Here is a 26,355-nt window from a genome sequence, read left to right on the forward strand (position 1 = left end):
ATAAAAACAGTCTAGTCTAAACTAGCAGGCCAGATGGCCACTGAATGAGAGCACAAGTCCCCAAACCCTTTTCTGCCTTTTGGTTCTCATTTGGAAGGCATGGTGTGGGTCCTATAGTACAACTAGCACGTGGCCCTCATTTAGGCTCCCCTGTTGTACTTAAGGCATCACAGAAGAACAACAAATACTTATCACAATGCTCCACAAAGGAGATGTGCAGTGTAGATGATGAGAGGACAGAGAGCTGGCTTTACGGATAACTATATATTCTATCCCAGGTTCTGCAATTTCCTTCTAATTCACATCACGTACTACTGTAGCATTGCTTTTCTCATTTTTGTATTTAGACAAATGCATTGAGTTTTGCCATTCAAGAATAAATTGAGCAAAACAGCACCTTGGCTGATATTACCACTTAGGCCTTGATTACAAGTCTGGGTGGTCAACAGACTTCCAGACTCAAGGTGTCTCCCGACCGCCCTATTACAACAAGTGCTGTGGACCGCCATTGCCCCACCGCACCCGTCGTTTCCTGGCGGTGTTGTGGTGGTCAGGAGCCAGTAATATGCTTGGCAGTACCGCCACAGTCCCGCCAAGCATATTACAAGTTTCCTCTCCACCACGGTTTTGATGGTAGTTTTACCGCCATGAAAACCATGGCAGGGAGTAAACAAAGGGGGCCATAAAGGGCCCCTTGGTGTCTCACGCCCTGTGAATGCACACAGGGGGGCACAACATGTTCCCCCCCCTGTGTGCATGCACTCCAGTTCCTGCGCAGAATGTACTTACAGTGCATGCCGTTCAGGGACAGTTTTTGGCGTTCCCACTGCGGTACCCATTTTCAGGGCACTGTCATGGGAACATCAAAAACAAAACCCGCCAGACAGGAGGAAACTCCTAATCTGGCGGGCGGTCTGACCATGGCTTTGGTGGCACACTGTCAAACTCGTAATCAGGCCCGAAGTCAGTAGTGGTTACAATTGCGGGGTTGGGAAGCACAGGTCTTTTTTTTTATTATGTGAAATTTGGAGATGGAGGGGTGATGACGAATGGGGATTGCCTCTGGTGTGCTTCTGTGTGGCTCTAGTGAACAAAACGTGGACCTTAGCTCAGCGCCTAAATACCCTCACGGGTGACAAGCTGCGCTCTAAAAATCAACTGAATGATTGATTGTTTGATTGAGCTGTCTTTTCAGAGCACCCTTAGCCGGTGGCTCAATGGACTAATGCGTCTACTGCAGGGGCCTATGTTCGACCTCATGGTCACAGGTTCAAATCCCGGTGGGTCCACTCAGCCTTTCATCCATCTGAGGTCGATAAAATGAGTACCATTGAGTTGGGTAACAACAAACATCTGTTATTCAGCACCAAGATACCCGTTGTGGTGAATGTGCGCTTTACAAATACACGTTATGTTATGGTGTATTACTCCATTTCCAAAAACAGGGTGTGTGTTATTGAAGAGGCAAGCATGAAAAGACCATCACTTACCAATCTACAGGGCGGTGATGTGGGGAGGGTGGGGGGTAGTAAACTATGGATTACGGAGGTTTACAGGTAAATTAACATATAAATTAATAAAACGAATTTCGCTGTGTGTACTGCATCCCCAAATGCGATGCAGTGCACGCAACGAAATTCGTTTTATTAATTTATATGTTAACTTACCTGTAAACCTCTGTAATCCATAGTTAACTACCCCCCCACCCTACCCCTCCCCCTCCCCACGTCACCGCCCTGCAGTTACTCCTACTACCGACCGCGGCTGACCTTAATGCAAACAGGGAAAATGGGCCCTGCTGCTGCCCATTTCGGTAGTAAGAAGCTTCCTTAACTGGTGTGTATTTCTGGGACTGGGTGTTTTCACACCTTCTGCACTACAGACAGCAACATCTCAGATTTGACACAGTGCTTAATGTGTAAAAAAAAATAAGTGCCAGGGCTCTGTCAGGGGGCCGCTGTACCACACATGGGCATCTATTAACCAACACACGTTCAAGTGTGACAATTCAGTCTATTTCAGCCCCCAAAGCAATAAGAACGGCTTGGGCAGGCAATAGCCATTGCTGATGTATATTGAATTAATAATTAACTGTTGTGATGGTCCTCTTTAAATTAGCCAGACAGCGCCACCTTGTGGCAGACTGTCATGAGTCCCGGTGTTGACAATTAAGTGCCAGTACCGAGCACCGGAAACCACTTCACAAATTAAGCACTTGTTTGTCAACTCATTGTAATATCTGGGGGGAACACTGCAAAGCACCAACTGTCAGAAATTGTTACTTTAGTTGTTTGTCTTTAAGGTGTTAATGGCGAGGTAAAAAAGAGAGAGAGAGAGAAAGCGCTGCTGGGGAACGCGTCACCATGGAGATACAGCAGAGAATCTAAGATTTCATTTCGGATTAAAGACGGCATACATAGAGCAGGCAGGGCTGCCACTGCAAAGCGTGTGCTATGAATTCTTAGCAGAGGCGCACAGGGGTGCTGCTGGGGTGACTAACGCGGCGGCGCGCTGCGGGGTTCGCTAATAGAGTCTAAATTGCTTTGCATTTATGTTTTAGTTCCCGGGGTGACGGGTGTCCTCATGGTGCTGGTCCTGTTCCTAATGTGCACAGCGTCTACAACTGCAATCAGGTAAGGCTCTGATTGTTACACCAAACACTGCCAATCACCCCCGTAATCACAGCACTGCCAACAACGCACCTCTGCGGGAAGTCCACGTGTGGTAAAAACGATAAACAGATGCATTAAAAGTGAAACATTTCCTTTTCCCGTTTCCTGCGCTTATAGAATAATAAAGCAAGCAGGGAAAATAAAATTTTTCATTGGGGAGATGCATAAATGCATTGTTTTAGACGTAAAACCGAGCAACAAACGAGTTTTCCCTGTGCGTAATTTGTAACTTTCGCTTCCTCGTAATTTGGGTGAAGTACATGTCAAAACACATGCACAGCATATGGTACACAAGTGCAGAGGTGACTTGATTTTTCTTAACGGGCACGGAATACTTCTGCTATATGGTGAAAATATGGCTGGATAATACTATTTTGTTAACTATACTAATTTTCACTTGAGTAAAACATATTTTTCCTGGGCACAATCAGAAGACTTTGGACGGATTGGTGCACTTTTGGGCATTTTCAGGTAAACATTGCCACTCAGTTCTGGTTTCCAAAACTGAATAAGGTTTCCCTAATTAAAACGTGATTATCTCTCTGAACCTGACAGCACGTCACTGCCACAGTTTTCAAACTGGATTTATTAAAAACGTATTCCTTGTAATGGCACAGATTTTGGTGAATAACAATACATGAAAATATAGATATTGCAGATTACAGCAAAAGACAAAAACAACTCCGATATTTAAGGATGGTGTAAATGACACGAGTAGGCTCGTATATTATGAAAACTAACTTTTTAGGAGAAGAGTCGGATCAAGAATATAGTTTTAATGAATCTTGTTTTGAAATTTTTAGTAATTTTAGGAGTTCACTTGCAACACTCTCTTTGCCATCCATGTCTTCTGTATTATGTCTCTCTGAAAATCGTTGTGTTTTTTTTCTGTCTATCACATTTCTGACAACGAAGATAAGATTGTTAGAAAAAAATATTTTATTTCATTTCACTTTTAAAATATACGGTCTAGCAACCAAAACATATAGTCAACGCGTTTCGTTCAGTATACATCGAACTTCTTCAGGGCCTTATTGATCTTGTTCTTTATTAATATTCACTCCTTAGGTTGTTATTAATATTGTGTATCAGATCATATGTTGCTTTCTATTCATCGATCAACCACAATATTTTAGGGCAACTCGTATAGGCTCCAAGAGTAGAGTCCAATGAAAGGAAGGGGCTACTGGTATACCCCAAACGATACCGGGATCCGTATTGCAGCACTCCGTTAGCATTTCGCCATCCATGTTTTTATTGTGGGATGCTAAAGGAGCGGTGTAATTAAATTAAAAAAATATTTTTTCTAATAACATACTTGAAAATGTATTGAATTTCTCTGTCGGTGCACAGCTCCATTCTTGTTTTGACTTACTCTGCTATTCAGTGATATCACACAACTGCTGATATTGGAGTTGAAGTGCACTAATTCATTACCATCTGGAATTGAGAGTTAGGTGCAGTACAGATGTCCCCCGTTGGTGTATTTAGTTTTAACGAAGATAAGGTGTATATTAAAATGTACTTCTATTTCGATAAATTATATTAGAATATAATATGGATCAAAAGTATGAAAAATCAATCACTGGTAAGGAGTGCAGCTGAAGCAACTGCTATTTTTAGCAACACACAATCATAATTAGTACTAAATTAAGCTGTGTCTGGAAATAATGTCTTCCAAAGAACTTTGGACTAGGAGTACAAAGCATTTTATTGGTGGAAAACATTCCGGTTTTAATTTTTGCAACCCAAAAAATACTTTTTCTAACGTACCAATCCCATCACCCTTGCATGAGAGGTCCCTCCGGATTTTTTTGCCATTTGCCTGCCCCTATATTTTTGTTTGCTATATAAATCTGTGTACAATAACCTTGCTAACCAATGGTAAAGTGCATGTGCTCCCCCTTTAAACATAGTTATATTTGAATATTCCGAATTGGCATTTTTACCTGGTCTAAATGTCTCTAGTATATCACCCAAAATGTGTCCAGGGCTTGGAAGTTAAACGCCACCAGTGGTTGCAGCACCTATTGTGCCATGCACTAAGGTTGCAGTGCAAACACAGCTTCAGACCCACCCTGTGTACCCTGACAGTAGCAATGTAAAAACTGCTGGTCAACCTGTCAAAATAAACTCTTTACACAGGTCAAAACCACCATTTTAAATATTAATAGGTCAATACTATGTAGGAATTGTAATCTACATGGTAGGATTCAATGTGTTAAAAAGTAGGACATGTAGAAATTTAATGCTAATGGATCCTTACAACCACTAGTAGCACCCTACGGCTATTTTTCACTGTGGTAGTCCTAGCTGTCCAGTGTAGAAAATCCGTGTACATATTAAAATCCTAATACTGTACCTCGGAAATAGGACTAGCTAGATAAATAATTATACTACTATTTTTAATGGTTATTAAAAATCCAATTCAATAGCAATGTTTTTCTGTAAAGTATTGTTTCAAAATACTAGAGGAAAAGCAATCATGTATGGTAAAACTGTACATTGAATTCCATGTTTTCAATATTTATAAAACGCTACCTTATTGTTCAAATAATTTTCACGAAGGAAACTCTGAATGTGTCAGAACATGACTCAGCCATTTGGTCCTCTCTAGTAGCCAAGGAAGCAGTTTTATGGCCCTCCTGGAGAAGTGCCATGCTAAGTACACTTTCTGCCTCCGACACCAGCTGAGTGTAGCAGATGGCCCTTCCAGCAATGCCATAAGAGCCTTTGTGTGCCAAAGTTAACATTTTCATTCAATACTTGAAATACAGGGCATATAATTTAAGCCTGCACTTTTAGCCTTTCCCAGCAAAAATATAATTATTGCTGTGCCTTTACAGATAAGGTTGGAGGGATGTGGAGTAACCCAGCACAGGATTGAAGGACTGGGTATTTGGGAATGGGGAATAAGCACATGAGGAAGATAGGTTAAAAAAAACACATGCAGTCTTGTGGAGTGACAAATGAAAACGAAAAAATGTAGTCACCGAAAATTGAGCAGTGGAAGGATGCAAATCAGTCAAGCAGATAAATCATAAAGAGGCTATGGTCTATGAGAAGGATAAACACAAGAAAATAATAGGAAGCCATCAAAGAAGAAGTAATCAAATAAGAATGTTAATAAAGCCAACCAATGGTAGGCATGGAGCTAGCTGTAAGCACATTGTAAGTTCATAATAGATCTCTAGTCCTGTCTACTGCCGTAGGGCTATTAGACGCACTTTCTACTTAAATCTTTATACATTTACATCTCTGGTATCCCGTATTTCAGTTTTGATCATATTGGGGTATTTTGGTTATTAAAATGTACTCCTTTTTTCTTTTTAGTTTAGGGATTTTTTATTGTTTTGCATTTTGACTTTATTACTGTTTTAGAACTGCATAAATTCTTTAAACATTGCTCTAATTTAACAGGTGTATTATTTTTTTATTTTTTTTGTAAAGCGCACGATTGCCCGTAGGTGTCTTGGCGCTGAATAACAGATGTTTATTGTTGCCCAACTCAATGGTACTCATTGACCTCAGATGGATGAAAGGCTGAATGGGCCCGCCAGAATTTGAACCTGTGACCATGAGGTCGAACACAGGCCCCTGCAGTTGCTGCTATAGTCCACTGAGCCACCGGACCCGGCTTGGTTTAAGTCTGTCCACTCTGTGCCAGAGATACCAGGGGGTTGTGATTATTCATTATAGTTGGCAGACACCTATGCCACATATGAATCTAATTTCTCACTTTTACAAACTCCTAAAATTGGATTGCGACCCCGTACTAAGTCATTATTTGTAAAGGGTTTCTTGAGGGTGTCCCTTCTGAATATGAATGGGCATGTGATGGTCAATGTTTTGCCCTCCCTTACTCATATGTTCTGATCTGTATCATCAGCAGTGACCAGTTGCATACAATCATTTTACTATTACAACTTCCAAAAAAGGCAAGCATGCTACTCCTGGTTCAAAACCTTATCTGGAGTCCTGAATAGATCCTTCTAAGTTGCTTGAAAGAGAGGTACGCTCTCTGATGAGCCTGCGAAATCTGATCATGTTCTCTTCTTTTAACAACTCCCTCCTGAGAAGGCAAATTGACTCAACAACCTTCAAATTACTCTGCATGAGTACAACTAATAATACCAAGAAGTGAGAACAACTTTTTAAAACGTAAGCCTCTCTGGGATGTTCAGGTCAATCAGTGCGCACTCATAAAGTTAGTCTGCGTTCAACATAGACATGAACCACAAGAAAATGTTTGGAGATGTTCAGGCAGGCTTGAGTTTCAAGGCAGAGATTTATAGTAAAACATTCAAATGATAACTTCCTAAAGTGAATGCTGCTGTATGGGACAGAATGGGTGGGCAGATAAAAAGGCCATGGGAGGGAAAAATAATGATTAAATCTATGAATGCTACTCAGATAAGACCTCAAATTCATGATAATGGGGATGCCTACATGTAACCTCCTGGTCAGGAAAGACATCGCCTTTCTTTCTTCTGTGTTCAATAGGATAAGTTTGGCTTTTTATTTCTACAAGAAGGTAAATGAAATATAAGTGTAAATGAGACCACTTAGGCAGATGCAAGCAGTGCCAGAGATCCGTAGTGTTTATAATAGTATACATATGTCCTATGCTGGGTACAAACCTGGGGTCGAGCGGTAGTTAACAGTCCCAGCGAAAGGACATTGCAGCAGTCACAGTCAAGTGTGATTAACCCTGATGAAACACCTATTTAAATAACAAGGTAGTTATCCCAATACGGTTTATGTAGCTAAGGTATGTCAGGTCTCAGAGTAGTGGTAGGTGTAAAGGGGAGTGGAGAAGGTAGGAATGTTAAAAAGGGGACCGAGAAGGGGTAGAGAGAGTGTGTGTTATCATCCTGACACTACATTAACCCTAACTCTCAGTATGGAAATGCCAGACTGTTAGTACTGTGTGTCCTATTAATGAGGAAAAGCGTTGGAGGATATCAAAATTTCAAAGCTCGAGAATCACCACACATGACATAAAGGATGCGGGGGCAATGTTACCATCTTTCTCTTGAATTATTGTTCCTAGAGCATTTTTAGCGTTTTTATCTTTAAGGAAGCCTCACCTGGATCTTTTATATTGAGAACATTTATTCACCAGTATCCCAGTTCCCCTTTTCGAGTTCCCATATTGAATAACCATAAAGGTTTGGCTGCAGTATTAGGGTTTACACAGAGCATAGATACAGGATTAAGCGTTTAAGGATTAAGTCTCAGAAGGCTTGGAAACTCAGGAGTACAGGCCTTTGAAAACTGAATGCACACAAAAACTAGTCTGCACAGCTGAGATTTGCCTTTGATACTCAATTTATGGTACAGCGTGCACTTCTGGGTGAGACTGAGCATAGACTGTATTTAAGCCAAAAACAACATGGAGTAGATGTCTAGTTGTTTAATTGTTGTCTCTCCACTTTGGTCTAGTTCACCCACTTTATTATGACACCCCCCCACACACTTTTTTTGGTTTTGCCCTTTTTGTTTTTCCAAATTTAGGGATTTCCCCGGTTCCTCTCTGTTGGTGTTGGGCTTTTCATTGTACATTCAGGTATCTACTTACGCCTTGCTCTCTCAGCTCCAGTAGAGTTGATCTTCTTGGCATCCTGGGGTCCCCGACTGGTATGCAGTTTGTTTATGTGAGTATGATAGCCAGTGCAGCCCCATCGATGTTGAATAGAGTCTGACGTCAAGCCATCCACTGTGGCTACCTCCAGGTAATGTATGTGAAGTCTGAGTGGAAAGTAACTTAAGAAGACTGGTTGAGGGAGGCATTCCAGGGAAGGGCGATTGGCAGGTATCTGTGAGATCTTTTATAACAGTGGCAGCAGGATAATTCAGTAGGATGGCATGGGACGCAATATCAAATGCTGCTAGTCTTAAAGGACCAATCTGGCTTCACTTCCTTTGTGTAATATATTCCATATGTTACTGGAAACTGGTACTGTTTATGTGTCGAGGGCTTTGGTGCTGTCTACATACTTTGAGAGCCGGGAGTTAACCTTCATTGTTTTTTGATGGGAAAGAAGTAGAGAAACCAGCCTAAAGTTATCCATGATATTAGGGTCATCTGTAAATTTTCGGAAAGCCCTTTGCAATTAGAGGGAAACTTCACAGAAGTTATAGAAACATTACAAAGTTCCATGGGAACCAGGAAATTGGAATGTGTCACATTTTAATGCCTTTCATAGCACAGGGATCTAATGGAGTGCTCAAAGAAATTCTCTTTATTTTGGAGATGTTCATATGCTCTTAGACAAAATAAAAGGCAGAGAGCAAGAGCTGGAGAGGATTTCTCTGTTTGAGTACAATCAAGGCTCATTATTATTTGCAAGTATTAACTGACCACTTCTAGAGGCACACTCACCTTCTTCACTTTGGCAGCCTCTTGAGCTTCAGGGTGATTTATGGATAACAAATTCTAGCCTGAGGAGCAAATTCAAAGTAGCACAAAGGAAATCCAAGCAGTAGTTGAGGGAACAGATTGTACAGCTTTGTCTTGATGCCTACAGAGAAACAGGCCCTCTTTGGATGCCTGCACGGACATGTCAGCGATTCATGTAGGATTTCTCTATCATCATTCAATCCTTCATCTGATTAACCAAGAATGGTGTGAAAACAGGAACGTGCCTTACAGAAACTGAAAACTGCATCTTTGTGATTGATGCAATTTCTCACCACGTGACCCTAAGAAATATACCCAAAATACTATTTTTACCCACAAACAGATGGGCCAACAGAATGTCTGAACCAGTCTATAAGACAATATCACAGATGTTTCCTAATGAGCAATCAGATTGCCTAGAGCTGACAGATTGTACTGGCCAAGTTTGCTCACAATAACTCATTCATGACATTAATCTTTGGAAAGTTCACCTTTCTAAAGTTTGTATGGGTTCCATCCACAAATGTAGCCTGCCAGGATCACTGCCTTTGACAGTCCTTCTGTCACAGACCTCCAACAATGTATTAAGACCATCCAAAAAGTTGCGTCCAATCATGTATTGCAGATTAGGACATCATAAAATAAAATATAAATGTATATATTTGTTTTGCTGATTGTCACAGTAGTCTAGCATCATCATGCCAAAAGGGGCAAATGGTTTGGTTGTCTACTAGCCTTACCATCCTTGGTTCCCATCCCAAGTTTACATGCTGCTTTATAGGTTCCTATAATTTTATAGGGTAGATGGGCGTATTAGACATTCATCTTGTACTCCCTTCACAGTGGCACTTCTGCTCAGTGGTTCATGTATCTCGGATCAAGAAAGCTATCACTAATAATTTGAGCAAATCTTCTCCCATGATAGTGGATGGCTCTTCTGAGTAAAAAATAGAGGACATTGGTGAAGCCAGGACGAATAGGAGTCATTTGCAATAATAGGTGGCCTGGTAAGGGTATCATATCTCAGAAAGGTTTGGGAACCAGCTATCATTTTATATGTCCCTCACCTGGTCCAAAATAATCACAAGCACTTTTCTTTGAAACCAGGTCCTGTCTCATGTTCCCTGGGAGGTTCAAGCTTCGGGATAGAGGGTGTGGTACTCTCAGAATTTACACACAGTTTACATATGGGATTATGTGTAGGTCTGGAGTGACTCTTGAGAGCAGCCCTATGGAAAATGAAAGCATTCATACACTAGACCGAACTATTGAATTTATGTACTCATTTCCTGGTTAAGGGTGCACATCTGAGTAAGATTAGGCAGAGTAAGCAATTATGGCCAAAATGACATCAAGTACAAGCCTGGCATCCTGTTGTTTGCTTGTTGTCCCTCTCTTCTTCATTGTAAATTGAAGCCAAATATTGCTTTCGGCCACTTCTGTTGTTTTCGTCTTTTTTCGGCCAACTCGTATTTAGGGCTTTCCCCTGTTTCCCTCTCAGGTTCTGTGCTTGTTTTTGTAACCGCTCCTCTGGGCATCTACTTACCTATTGCTTTCTGAGCTCTAGTTCAGTTGGTCTTCTTGGTGCCCCAAGGTCTACAACTGTTATCCAGGCTGAATGGATGTATATAATAGTGACCTTTGCTGTTAAAACTGATCAGCAAGATTCGACCTCTTCTAATACTGCTTTAACAATGGAGGGTACTTGGTAGTCAGTTTGTGTACTGCTTCTTATAGCTGGTCCTGTGGTCCTTGAAGTATGTTACCTACTCATGCCTGAGTTGAATATATAGTTTTTCAAATCAAATCAAATAAGTCTTTATTCAAATTGTTAAAATCCATAAACGACAGATACAGTAAAAAGAAATAGAATACAAGCTTAAAATCCACAAATTATGAAATTTCAAAAAGTCCCTAAAATGATTTCCATACATAAAATAGAAACATGTATGAAAGGGATGGTTACCAATCATTACAATAAACAGTACAATCAATTTAATTTTCTCTCTTTCTTTTAAAATGTTTACTCTTTTGCCTGCTGTTCCTGTGTCCTACTGCAAGTTTATAAGTTTTCATAAGAATTCAAGGATTACAGGGATGTTCAGTGGATCCCTCTGCTCAGGACTTGGCATGCAGACTTTGGTGAAATCCTTGAATTATTTAGAATATTTAAGAGCAGCCTTTCCCCTGCTCACGCTGAGGAATCTAACTTAATCTCAGTTGTGAATGGCGCAATATAGGGGCTCCATTTCTTTCAAACTGTACTGTGCGTCTGGTTAGAAGAGCTTAGAGGAGCTTTATAGTCCTAAAAACCTCAGGCAGGTGTTACACTCACAGATTTATAAGTAGCTCAATAAAGATAGTGGGTAACTGTGTGATCTCCTGTGTCTCTGCAGGCCTAGGAAACATCAGCCTTGTTGGGAGTGCTTGGATCGGCATTTCACATTTTAATAATCAGTACAAATAACTATACAATGAGGTATACAGCAGACGTTCAGCACTTCAAGTGGAAAAACATTTGAAAATGTAAGGGATACTTTACTGAATGGTAAATGCAACCAAGACTTCTTTTATGGAAAAGCCTACAAAATATGATATAGTTTCTCATTGGAGAAAGCTTATGGTCTTGGTGAAGCAAAAAGTATGATTGTGAATCATTGGAAAAACAAATGAGGTGAAATTGTCAATGTGAAACAATGAAGTGATATCTGTTTACAGCACCAGTGTTTCAAATATAATTTTATGATGATTGGAAAATCCCCATAAAGGCAAATGTTCACCCCTAACATGCATGAATCCTTTGCTACCCAGAAAAACTTTTTGGGAATGACCTAAAACTGTCAATAATAGGTGTGAGATGAGCAACCCAGAAAGCCTCTACCACATAACTCATGCGCCATGACTGGAACTGGGTTGGGATGGGAGGCAGGAAGAAACAGCAGCGGACCCTGATCTACCACAAAGCAATCTCAAATCATTGCCAAAAATGCATTATCAGACCACCTCCATAAGCTTGACACAGGAACAGTAAAAGGACCATCCCACACACACAGTCAGCCAGACAACCACATTCAGGTGGGTATGGGGAATGTACGTTCTTATGACGCATTCTTTTCCCCCGCAGGGAATCACAACGCGGTCGTTACAACGACCGTGTTGTGATTCCGCATACCATTACTCCGCAAGTCGGAACAACGACTTGCGGAGGGGGGGCGCTGGATGTTGGAATAGTATAATTTACTATTCCAACTCCAGTCTGTGCGGACAATAGGGAAGGTGATGGATTTTAAATCCAACACCTCCCCCACCCTCCGCAAGTCGTTGTTCCGACTTGCGGAGTAATGGTATGCGGAATCACAACGCGGTTGTTGTAACGACCGCGTTGTGATTCCCTGCGGGGAAAAAGATTTGTGGTAAACGTTGTTTACCGGGTATGGGCATCACACCTGATATGGGATAAATTATACGTACATTATAAGGATGTTGCAAATCTGACTTCAGGGGTGAATCATAGAAGTCTAAACTTTTGAGTAACTTTACACTTGCAAATGGTAAATAGCCAGAAGTAGTAAAGCTAATTAACAGTGTAAAGAGGATATTTACATTTGTGGATTTACTCATGTAAAAGATTACCTTTCTGAATATACCCCTTTTGTGTCCAATTCATCAAAGAGTCTGAGGTTCATATAAATACCTATTGGGCGAATGACTATAAAACCGCATGAATATATTTACATACACATTGAGGTGCGTTATATTACAAATGGAAACTTTCATGACAGCCTACACACCTGAAAGGCAGAGTTACCCATATGTCACTAATGTATTATGCAGCCTTCCAGCCTTCTGAGCTTTTTAAAGTGAATATCAGTGATGCATGTAGTGTTAAAATGCACAAAGTTGGCATTTAGCTCTGAAACACCTGTAGACACGCATCCTTTCAGTGGGTGCTTTGTTTGAATAATTTATTTTCATTCCCACCGAAATCAAATTGCTTGATTGTGTTGTCTTTCTCAAAGACTCCCTCATAAAAGTTGCTCTGACATTTGCAGTGACGTTTTACACAAACTTTCTGGAGGCTGCAAGTGTCAGGAGCATTTCTACCCAAAGTATCAAGATTTTTGTACAAATGAACAAACTCTGATTATGAAACTAATGTAGATGTTCTGAATTGGTTAAAAAGAGTCTGCCTAAAGCTAATTATATGTCATCGTCGGTTAGAGACATACCAGCAGATTTAAATCTGTAACCAAATGCTGGTCATTTTGTAAACAATTACTGGTCAATTTTAACCATAGGTCATTGACCCTGGTAAGATAATGTATGAAGTGTCCTGTCATTTTTTTGCAGCTCCTCACTGCATAATCCAAAACCTATTGTGTCAAAACTTTTGGAATCCCCAAGTACAGCCAAAGCAATTTCCAGTAAGTCTCTACTGGTGCTTCAAATACATTTTTATAAAGGACATAAAAATGCAAGGCCTAGGAGTTGTTGAGATTGAAACCCACCAGGGAATAAATAAAAGGAAATGTAGGTAAAAAGCAGAGGGCCTTATTTGGAGTTTGGTGGACAAGGACTCATCAGAAGTGTGGCGCAATGCCACGTCCACTATGTCAATGCCATTGAATATATTGCACATAATATGACAGATGGGACATCTGCAAACTTTGGGTTAGTACCCTCTCCACCAATCTTTAAATAAGGCCCTGACACTCGTGCAGTTTTCGAAAAGGAGTATGGAAAGGCTTTAAATGCAGAGATTGGAATGGCAGCACGGAACGCACTAACACATGGGTATCTGAGTCCGCACTGTGATTCGAAAACATAATTAAGCATCAGAAGGTTATCCTCACCTCCAGCTTGATTGATGGCTCTTAAGTTGGCATCTGTTGCTATTCAAATACAAATGTGTCATTGAAGCCTTTGGTAGCCAAATATTTCATGGATAGGAAGTAAAATGCTATCTGGACTAGCAGTCTGCAAATCAATACGTAAATTGACTATTTTGATGACATCTCTGCTATCTAATGCTCACCTTTGATGATGCGATTGATCTTTTAACACTTTTTCATAGAGGTGAGGTAAACAACTGATATAGCGGCCATGGTTTTGTTTGATTGCATTCAAAGCTCTTCCCGGTAGTAGCCTTCACTGAGCGGGAACTCTGACAGGTAGATAATAACACAAATAAAATGACTCATCTTCTCTGGCTCCAGGTCTATTGCTTCTTCTCTGTGAGCACGATTGTGCAGTTCCATGGAGCAAGCTCTTGGTTTCACACCACTAACATTGCTAAAAGGGCAGTAAACTGTCTTTCCAACAAGATGTAGATACATTTATTATCCTTCTAATTATTAACACTTTGATATTCTATACGGAATCTAGTTTAACGATTATGTGGTAGCAGAAACCTTTTGTGATCAATTGATCTTAAAAATTGTTTTTCAATTTTAATCAAGGGGTATAAAATCTAAGAAAATAACAAGGCTTTTTACCTTTTATTTTCCTATTTTGTGAAAATAGAAACTTATGAAAATTATAAACATAATTAAAATGTATGTTTTATATAGACCTGAACACGTAATCTGCCAATTATGCTTCAACTCAGAATCAGTGTTGGAGTTACTATTTCTATGCACAGGTCTCATATCCATTTTGTAGATGTGGTGGCACAGACTCCATTTAATACTGTGCAGTGTTTTAAGCAGATCTGGAGTGGTGCACATGAAAATTCAGGGCATTTGCAGTGCAAAATTATTTTAATCCTAAAGCACGAAATTTCCTTGAGTTGACTCATATATTCTACTCAAAACTGGTATGCAGTTCCTTATATAAAAATGCAGGTGGAAAGTGTTTCAATACGGAGGTAGGTCGCACAGGTTTGGGAGAAAAGACTTCTCCTCTTGGAAAAAGGCCCTCACATACCCAGCAGGCTAGGTGTCTTGCTTCATCATCGGGTCTGCTCCTTATCGGGGCGGCGCTGCAATCCCCGATTGGCACCCGAGAAGGGGCCTTCCTGGCGGAGATCTTTATTCCATATGACGTTGGGTGAAGTGTGTGTGAGGGCCCTAAAACAGTGTAGGTGATAGTGATGTGTAGGGAAAAGGAGTAAAATAGCGAAGAAGGTCCACTCAAGAAATTTTAATGAACGTGGCCCCTACCCTAGTTAAAACTAATAAGACAAAGCGCGTATCTCCACTCTAAAGATGTGAAGTCTATGTGTTTGTCAGTAGGTCAACATGTTTCTTGCTCATAAATCAATTAGATGGCAATTCGTCAGGACCGAAGGGATCTACCTACACTTTAATGGTGGTGGTCATTAATTAAATAAAGTAGACAAGTGACCACCCTTACAGCACCCAAGAAAAGTGTGGTACCGGCTTCATGTGGGTAGGACTGCCGCCACCCTTTGCCTTTAGGAACCGACACTATACTTTAGTGTCTACACCAACCGGTACTGATGCCATACATCCTTGACCCCAATAGGGGTGTGTGTTTTTCTTATTTACAGGTACCACACTTTTCTTGGGTGCTGTAAGGGTGTGCCTTCAGCTGTGCGTTTACATTACCAACCTCCCTTTTACTACCCCTAACTGTTTTAATACAGACAAACACATGTAGAAAAAGCACAAATCACAATTTATCAACATTATTAAAATATTTAACATCCACCTCAATTTTCTTATGTTCCCTTATATATTTACCTTCTTTCAACTGACTGGTTCGAATGCCTATACTTGAATAGCTATCAATAGATCATCACCTACGTACTGAGCAGCAATTCCAGGGCTACGCATAGGGACACTTGGATTACAACGTAAATTCTACATACGAACAAGTGTCACCTGCTTTGTAGATATATTTTGTCTGAGCACAGTAACTACATCTCCTACCAGTTCTAATTTACTCGCTCCACGTTCAGTCCCTCTGGGTAGTGCTGTGCAATATAAGAAGCTAAAATAAAAAAATTAAAATAAAATACCTTTGTTAACCTATATTTTTGTAATTCTTTACCTTCTCTCATATGGGAGTGCTGCACCAACATCAATTGCGTCTTTCTTGGGAAGGCCAATGGCATCCTTAACTTAACAATATTTTTTCCCAATTTGATAATCCCTAGCTTTCCACTGTACCCACTAAAGCTAACCTTTCAAAAGTAACCCAGACCTCTTTTACTGCTTCTCATTTGAGCCCATTATGTAATGTCATAAAGGGTCATAACCTAATCCAGCACCAGAAATCATATTGCGCTGCCTGTTAAGGACCCCCCTTCCTATTTGCTGTGGACTAACTTGATCTCTGGGGCTAACTATTAAGAAAAGTAATTCCAGGATTGTCTCCACACAATTTGCGTGTCAAAAAAAGCACTACAGGATCCAATGGTGCAAAGTAGCTAGTCCCTCTGTCGTAATAGACCTCTCATGATTTTCCAAATGTTTTCTACTCTTAGCTCATAGATGTTATTGAAGCACACCTCATTCTGAATGAGTATCAGTTGGTCTTCCATGCCATATATAGAATTGATAGAGGGCTGGTGGGATTGGATTCTGACCTTTGCAACAATAGGCCTGTTTAAAAAAGAAAAAGCTCAGGTACATTTATTTGTATTTTATTCTGTTCATATTGTGTTATTACCATGTTCATTTTCTAGTTCCTATCAAAAGATTTTCCATGCGATACAGGAAAGAACATGGGTTGCTTAGCATTCATTTTTTGCATTATTGTGTTTTTTTTGTGCAGATCATGATACAATGCGGTATTCTGTGAAAATGTGGGTGGTTGTGGACCTCTAGGATAAACTACATATTACTAATTACTAAAAGTAGAAACTTTCCTCCCATATATAAGGCAAGATACATATGCGTTATGTGTTAAATTTGTATATTTTCCTTTGCAGGACTTCCAACTACAATATCTTCTTCTACACTCACAACCTCTTCTTTGTCTTCTACATGCTGCTGATAGTGCATGTTTCAGGGTAGGTAACATTTTCGACATCACTCTTTATTTACTTTATGTTTTAGATTAGGAAGTACTTGCAACACATTCACAAGTTGATAAAGCATCCCAAAATGGCATTGTCTCTTAATCATTTGTCAGCTTTAGGCATTTGAAGCAATTGGGCAAAGCATTGTGAAGTGTCAGGGGTTAAGACAATGTTAAGAACATGTGAGGCGTGTAAGAGTGCTTCTCACCCACTTATTGCTTCCTTGGAAAGCACATTTCTAGGATGTGTCTCCTAAATACCCAATAGGGAATATCATGGGACTTTAATATCACGACAGAATATTTAGGGACACAATACACATGTATAGATTTTCTATACCTAACTCCACATATATGTACCTTGACAATATATATATCTTCAAGGTACATAGATGTGTAGTTAAAATTGACTCCCTCTATATGCACATACCTTTTGGTAGTTTGCCGGCGATGTTATGATACCACCATATTCCTATGCTCGATATTCCATGGTACAATCTTTTCTAGAGCTTCTCCCACCATTGGATTCCATATGTACTGCAGCATCATGTCATCTGCCGTCATTCACAGCACCTGTTCCAAGGAGGCTCTTGGGAGATTCTGCTTTGAGCATGTGCAGGAAAAGCAAATCACTATGAATAAACTGTGTGGAATTCATCAATTTGTAAATAAGCCTCCCTTTTACTTTGCATTAAAGGGGTCCATTCGCTGTAGTAAAAAAAGCTGTAGTAAAAAAAGCAATTCTGTTTACCCAATCCTGCATCACTAGCAAGGGGGTAGCCGGATAATAAATAAAACAAACAATTTGACCTGCACCTTGATTGCCTTTGGGTGAGGAAAGCAAGTAAGTATTACTCACCCTAGATGAGGTCCTTTCAGCCCATCCTCCGTACCTCCATCTTCTAAGCCTTTCATGCCATCTTTTCATGCTCCCATCCTGTCACCATTCCATCTATCCACCCTTTCATCATGAGAGTTCTATCTATCCATCCTTTCGCTCTCACTTGCAACCATTTATCCATCCTTTTGCCTATCCAATCATTCTTTGTCATCCATCCATCAATTCACTCTCCTTTCAGCAATCTATCCTTCCACCCTTCCATACAGAAGCCCATTCATTCATCCATCTACACATTCATCCAACCTTTCATCATTCCACCACTTTCATTCACCCACCATGCAAATGTTGTTTTACCCTTCCATTCATCAGTCCATTCACCAGTCCATTCACCCTTCAATCCATCTTTTCATTCATTTGACCCTTCTTTCTTACAGTTTGTTCCCAATTTTAATGTCATTCCTATCACTGTTACTTCCAGCGCTCTCTCCTTTTTCTTTCCTTATCTCTTTCTCTTAATTTTATTCTTGCTGTGATTAACTATGCATCCTTGACCCCTGTTAACTTTTTCGCATACTTTTGTTTTTTAACAGCTTTTGTCTGCATAGATGACGAAAGGAAAGGCTCCTAAATAACTATTAAGTGTCAATACCACCCCGGCTTAAGCTGAAAAACCAGGGAGGGGGCCTTACGATACCACTGGTCACTAACCATCTCCAACCATAAGCATTCTAGACCATTGCTTTGTTGATGACGTCTGGTTGAGTTTGAGAAACATTGTGACCTGCTTCACTAGATGTCCTGTTTAAAAGTGAGGGTGTAGTATTTTGACACACAAAGCCCCCTTTGATTGTATTTGGCTTCACAAATATTAATGTAAAACGGTGTTTTGTAGTTCCTACTAATTCATAGGATCTGCACATTGTTTGAACAACAGACTGCTAATACCACTAGAAGGGCCAGATGCTTGATCTGCCTTGCTTTCTGTTAATAAGCAGGACGTATCTGCCTAAAATGGTTTTAGGATTTTGAGAGCCCCCTGAATTTGTTGACTTGAGCCCCTCAAAAGATTCTGCCTTTGTTCATCTATTGAAACAGCAGAATGGGGTTTCACTTAGACTTCATCAGTGCCAGGTAGTTCTGATTTGTGCTAGTGGTTACATATAGTACACACAGCACTCATTTTGGTAGACTGGGTGCATTTTTAGGTCACGCGTACCAACCAGGGCTTCTATCTGGTTGCGAAAGGTATATTGTGGGCTTACAAAGAACAAACAGGGGCTTGCAGCCCACAATACCTCATAGCCCATTGGTTAGCCTTATTATACCTCTCATTTGCCTGCTTCTTCAATAATGGCTTGCCTTGTCTATCCTTCGTCTGCGCCCTTCCTTCAACAAAACAGCAATTTACTTGTGTACGTCCGCTGCTCACTTTTAAGGAACTACTATTTGCTTTTGCCTTAAGCTCTCCACAAGAGTGCCTGTGTTTTCCAGCTGTCTCCCTAGTGTGCTTCTCTCCCCCCACACTACATATTGCTCTCTTTTGCCTGTGTGCTTCCCCCTAGCACTCATCCGTGACACACTCAGCCTTGTGTGCTTTTCCTCTGCATTGCTTTCTCACCCTTGTGCTTCTCCACTGCAATCTACTTCTCTCGCTGGTTTGCTCCCCCATGCTCCACATTGGTTTCTCTTGCACTCAATTTCTCTTCTGCGCAACCCCACGCCCTCTGTGTTGTTTCCCCCTTACTGGCCATGTGTACCTTCCCCTTCACCCATGCCCCCCCTATTGCTTTCCCCCATACGTGGCTCCAAATTGCTTCTGGTTCCTCGTCCTGCTTCCACCCCACCCACTTTCGAACAAAAAATTCTTCTGCACTTTCTTTTCTTTTTATTAATCAATCCAACTTGATTCTTGATCTTTTTATTGGTTAATAAAAAGAAATAAAGGTGCCCATATCACTTTGTAGGTCCGTGCATCAATTGTGCGCATGCCTGCAAAATGACTTGATGGTTGTCTCATAGCCTTTTTTTCTTTTAATTCTTCTTCAACTATGCTGCACAGCATTGGTAAAAACCATTACCAAAGCCAATAGGTCCCAAAGGTAAGCCTGATTGGCTTTGCCAATGCTTCTTTATTATGACTTGTTGAACCGCAAGAGAGAAAGGCAGAAAAGGGAGACAATAGGTAGACGTGAAAGATAGGAAAACAGTGCCAAAGACAGAAAGCAGAGATGAAGAAGTGCAAGATAAAGGAATATGAATTGTAGAGTGGATGAAAGAAAGAGGAATGAGGTCCAATCAAGACGAGGTGGACTTGGTATTCAGTCACTTCTGCATTCAGCGGTTACGATCGCGGGCTTAAAAAAAAGTTGGCCCCTGCGCTTATGTTTTTTTCAATTACAACATAACCATTGGATGCACTGTATCCTTCAAAATAATAAGGATGCACCATTAAAACATGGCTGCTTATTTTGTCATCAAGTGGCACAGTTGCTCCGAAGCTTGCTGTAAAGTTTGTATAAAATGTTGCTGGATATGTCTGACTTCATATCTACAATGGAAGCCTCCATTTTAAAAGTTGCAGTACTGATGGAAGCCTCCATTTTAAGTCGTAGAACTTACTGGCTGACATTTTGACTGTGTTCACGGTTAAAATATATTTTTTGCATGAAAAAGTGATGACTGTTCAGAAACTATATTTTTCAAAATGCTCACTCTGCAGAGCAAATCATGTAGCATATAGAGGGGTACTGCGCTGGGTCTTTTTATTACTTCCCACTTCTCATTAAATATAGATCAAAGGATGGTTGCAAGGAGAAACAACACAATGACTGTTTCATTCTCGCTTGGCAGCAGTGGGAATGTCAAATTATGAACACATTGCACTGGGGTTTAAGTCCTGGATCCGCAGTGCATTTTGAGCACAGGTTTTGGTTTTGCAAACTGTCAGTCAAATATTCACGAGGTGGAAAGGTGATTTATTACATTATTCATCCTGGCAATGTTGCACGTGAATTGCATATTTGAAAAGGGAAACTAAGGCAGTTGCGCTATTGTAAAAAATCAGCCTAGCATTGCATTGAGTGAAAATTATCTTTGTTGATGTGTGAGAAAAGAAGCAGTGAGAAATAGGCTTTTTCAACTGGTGTAACATAATTTTGGCTTCATCCTTCTATGTTTGGCTAGGCCATATATATATATTTTACTTTGGTCTTATGTACTCGTGTGATGAAATAATACCAATGAGATGTGCTGCACTAAAGGTATAGAAGGTGCATTTATTGTGTGTGTTTGACATCTATGTGTGTGAGCGGATATTAAAGTTTTTTCTTTTTTCAGAGATATCTGGATTGCTGATAATAATCTTCTATAGGTTTAGATTGTGAGGTGGTGCACTAAAATGCATTTAGTGTATTCGCCAGGGATTAGTAAGAATTATTCATATATGTGTTCAATGCTTTCTTATAAATTGTGTCCAGTTGTCGTTTTTGGTTACTAATACATGTATTAGTTGTTTGTGCCTTCGATCATCTACAAACAGCGATCAAGGGATGAGCCTTGTGAGCACTAGTCAGATATCAACAATTATAAGACAATAATATACGCTCATCTCTTAGTGGTCCACCGCTTAATGGCCACACTTATACAAAATGTATACATAAACAGAGGAGTGTGATCAATTTCCAATAGTAATCAATCAATTATTTTATGTTCAAGAGCGAATTTCAGTCCACAGGCCAATAGTTTCCAAAGTAGCTCCAGTATTGAAGCTTTATTCCTGAAAAACGCATCCAGTTCCATAAGATCCTTTTCATCAATTTAAATTTCTTCACAAATTTAAAGATAATTTCATCAATTCATAACAGCCATCAATCCTGTATAGCCATCAATTCTTTACAGCCTACGCGTTTCGTCCTTCCTTAGGACTTCATCAGGGCTGTAATAAAACAAAACAAAATATAAATACTAAAAAATATACACCATCAATGCTTCACTAGAGCATTAGTTACAACTCCATTACATACGATCCTCTGGCCTGCCTATCGCCATTCTAGATTTACATGATACAGGATGGCAGCAATTTGACAAATCAATGTAATGCTACTATTTAATTCATCACCATAGTAATTGAATGGTTGCTGTTATTACTCATTCAAACATTAAACATCAAATTGATGTGCCTCATTTGTCTGTAAACAATCTTTGTAAGTATTTCATATTATTCAACTCTTAATCCAATGTTCTTTATATTCATGAGAATTTGCCATATTTTTCAATTGTATCTCAATAAATGAGTTCACTGAGCTAAATAATCTAGATACCAATAATTCTCATTGTCTCACTATTATAATCATTTACCTTGCAATTTTATCCACGCATATAATTATAGATCCAATGTCCATAGAATTTTATCACTCTTCTAATGTTCCAATCATAAAACCTAGTTAATTAAATATAATTCCTTATTAGATGCCGTTTTATTATATGTAAATTACTCTTGTTATACACGTACTAATAGAAGGACCTACATATATTTTCATTTTAAATCCAACGTAACAGACTTAATGAATGCCATAGTTTATTGTGCCATATAAAGGAGTACAGTATTATTTATTGGATTATATATAGGTTGTAGAATTAATATGCATTTAAAGAAAAATGTTAAAATGAGCATGATTGTGGGCCTTCAGCTTACAGTCGAGACACTTAATACTAATGAGAAAGTTGTTTTTCTGCATGTTTTTCTCCTGTGCAGGTGTAGAGCAAAGGTATTAATTGGTTAGTAAAAAAAAGCAGTTAGGGAGGAAGAATTGGCAAGGTCAAATAATTGTAATAAAGAACAAAGGGAGTGTTACCAAATGGTACTATCAGACGAAGGGCGAAATCCAAGGACGCCTTCGAAGCCGAGACTTGAATATGGGAGTAGCGTTCAAGGCGCCAAGGTCTTTCTCGGGAACTAGGGAGAGAAGTACGGCTAGGGCTCTCGACCTCGGACCTGGGGAACCGGGTTCGAGTTTCGGTAATGACGCTGAACATTCTGTGATTCTGGGCAAATCACTTAATCTCCCTGTGCCTAACAAAAAATGAATAGGTGTCCTCATGTAACGTAACTGGTGCTTTGTAAAGCGCTCTGATACCTGATTGGATTCGGGTCAAGTTTGCGCTATATAAAACTCTGGGGAAAAAAAACTGGAAAAGTACTATGATGAGAATGAGGTCATACTTCTCGAATGTTCTTTGTGTATTTTAATTGGTGAACTCACCTTGGGTTTAGTCCGATTCCCTTTGAACTTGGAGAGGTACAGACCTCTCTTGTCCTTTATGATGGTGTGGCTTCAGGCTATACATGACTCCTTAGATGTAGAACTTCTACAGAAGTTCTGATACTGACACCTTTCTTGCTTCCTTGATTGAATGGGTTTTCCCTATCCTTAGTTTAATGTACGGTTTAGTAGATGTTGCACACCTTTTCCATGTATGGGAAGAAGGATCAAAACCATTCATCTAGTCATCAAATCCTTTTCCATATTTTTTTGCATTGCTGCGAAATTCTTACATGCTTCTTGCTGTTGAGGACCAATATTGTACTGCACTTTGGTCTTCCTTTGATAATCCTTTACTTTTATCGTATGTTCTTCAGATTGATTTACTTTAGTCTGGCTTTGAGTTTGTAATAAACCTTCTGACTTCCAGTTACTGTTATTGTGTGTTCCTACTGGTCACACTGCACCGTAAGATTTAAATTTGTTGCTAACCCCTTTTGCTCTCAGCCAACTATCAAGGTCTATTGACCTGCATTAAATTGGAAGAAATGCCCAGAGCAATCTCACAAGCTAATCTGTTAGTGCTTCTTATTCAACTACTCCCATCAATCGATTATGGTATATGGGATAAATAGGTATTTTCTGAAGCTGATATTTAAAAATTCGAGTTTTTCCTTTTTCTTTTTTTAATTCAGATCTGTTTAGCCATGGGATAGGCATTGATCTTTGTGGGACACCAAGGTACATTTAATTGTATGCACTCGGGAGGTGCTTCAATTTACTGAGTGGGTCCAACCCTGAAGGAATGAGGCAATCCACAAAAACTATACCATTAAAATAACCCACATACTACACTGACATCTCCATTTCCACTGTGGATTCAACAGGTAATTTAAATCATTGTGGTTCTTCAGAATCCAGATTGGAGTGCACACATCCTAAGGAAGGTGCCCTCCCAAACACATGATACACTCTATGAATACTGCTGTTTACAGATATTAGTGAAGCATTCCAGTGGAAGAGGAAGGAAATTTGGACCTGACTGTCCATGTAATGGCATGGAAATCAATCAAGCTGAAGGCATCATACAAAGATATAACTTACATTTATTCTAACTTAGGGGTAGCCCAATGCATCCTGGAACAAATAAAGTTTGAATTTCCAGAGGGCTAGAGGTGGATTTACTAGAATAATTACTGCTTGTTTCCTCTGATTGATGTTTGTCACCTGAACTTGTTCATGCTGAAGTATCATGTGATGTGGGGACTGAGAAGGAGTCATCCTTTTTATTCATGAGACCAGCTGTTTTCTTGGGTTGTAAATAATCTCTTTCTGTAGCTAGATATACACCTTGGTTGGTTAAAACTTTGCAGGTATAACATTTTCTGGGATTGTTGGTGACCCACAAGGGCATTATTTGGTGTAAATCAGTTCTTTGTCATACAATCTCGAGCTCCTTTTATGTGTATTGACACTCCGACTCAAGGCACCACTAACCTATACATCATGATGTTGTTGTGGGAATAATGTGCAACTCACTGCTCTCCTTCCCAGTTGACAGTGCCAAACATGTTCAAGACTGGTCTTGGAAGTGACAGTAAAGCGGGATAGGAATATGAGAGAAGTTATACAAGAGATGTCATCAGTTTTTAGTCACACAGCTTTTCTCGTCAGATGGAGGTTCTCTTTTCTGGAGTCTCTCAAGAGTGACAGCTTTTTTATACTAAACTGAGCACAGGACTACTGTTATTCTGTACCCTTCCATCAATGGAAAATTCATATCATTTTTCAATTACTTGGATTTCACATGAATAGTAACATTCTATAGGAACTGAGACCTAAATAAGATTCGCCCTTGAGACGGGTCTTGTTCAGAGGTCCTGCAGCCATTGTTAATGCTCCACAACTTGATGTACAGCTCTGAATGAAAAGTTTACACAGGCTCTGTATTTGCCAGTGCTGAGGTCCAAGAAGCAGTGGTTATAGCTCATTGTTGAGGGTGTGCAAACATCTCAGTATATAGTTGCAGAGAACAGAACAGGAACCCAACAGGAGTCCCACTAAACAAACAAGTCAAATCTAACTCTCCCTTGCTATCACTAACCTGAGGCCTCTGAAGGCAGCTTTGGGAGAGGTCAAATAAATTCAAGAATGAAAGGAAATTCTTTGAGGTGACACTGCATAATGAATTTCTTATTTTTTTTAGTTCGAGATATTTTATTGTTTTTTGAAAATGAAAAAACAATACAAAGAATCTATACAATGTTGGTGTATATATGGCATATAGATACATAACTTTAAAATACTCTTATTGTATTTTATATATATACCAAAGATTTGTAATTGTCTTAAAGGCAATAGAAAAGAAATAGGGAATACGAAACAAACAGAGGCTACTTTCCAAAGCATTAGATAGCCACAGGTGACCTGCGGCCCCACCCCCAGTAATGGCAGCTTCTACCTGGCTGGCATTCCAGTGAATGTTGCGGTCTGAGGTCCTCTGCGGTCCTGTGTTGACCACATTAGATCATTTGATCAGTACCTTCCAGCACCAGAGTGGGAGGGGATTTTAATGTTTCTTTCAAACCATTCCCTCTAATAAACACTTGTGCTGTGGAGTATTCCAAATCTGTTGTGCAAAGCCCAGTGCCATAATTTCACCAAGGCAGCTTTCCAGCTTTCTTCTCTGGTGGTTGGGAGGAGTCAAATGGCATGCAGTAGTAGTACTCACTCCGATAGAGATAGGCAGCCCACGTGTAAGAGGGGCCCATCCCAGCCCTCTTAAACTACATTTTGGTAGATGTTAGAATTTGGTCACTAACAAAAGACATGGTAATTATTCCCCGGTTTGATAGCGATCATAACCCCCTGTTTGTAAACCTGCGGGGTGCACATCTTAAAAGAGGTCTGCCAACTTGCAATTCAATAACACAGGAGCCCTTTTTATCAAACAATTTAAGAAGAATTTCTTGGCCTTGGATTCTTGATGACAGTGAATTGCACTCAAAGATATATGATTTATTTATGCATTTTCTTTTGGATTTTTAAAATGTTTCTTTATTCTCTGAGTTTGAGCTAGTCACTCACAGGGAATTCTACAAGGCACTACAAGTTGTATTTTCTAAAAAAAGGGGCCTGAAAGAAAGCTATTGTTGGGAGGAGTCACAAGTGGTTCAACATAGAGTGTAATGT

The 26,355-nt window shown here is 39.8% G+C and overlaps 1 protein-coding gene across 2 annotated transcripts in view; it reads left to right on the plus strand.

Moving 5' to 3' along the window:
- Positions 1-26,355, plus strand: part of NOX4 (NADPH oxidase 4) — a 699,867-nt gene that overhangs the window by 214,894 nt on the left and 458,618 nt on the right. For both annotated transcript variants that reach the window (XM_085623140.1, XM_085623139.1), the window contains exons 7-8: positions 2,561-2,633; positions 16,973-17,053. In XM_085623140.1, the coding sequence (XP_085479266.1) occupies positions 2,561-2,633; positions 16,973-17,053 (154 nt within the window). The remainder of the gene's footprint in view (positions 1-2,560; positions 2,634-16,972; positions 17,054-26,355) is intronic.

The sequence above is a fragment of the Triturus cristatus genome, chromosome 8 (assembly GCF_964204655.1).
Source record: "Triturus cristatus chromosome 8, aTriCri1.1, whole genome shotgun sequence".
Taxonomy (NCBI): Eukaryota; Metazoa; Chordata; class Amphibia; order Caudata; family Salamandridae; genus Triturus; species Triturus cristatus.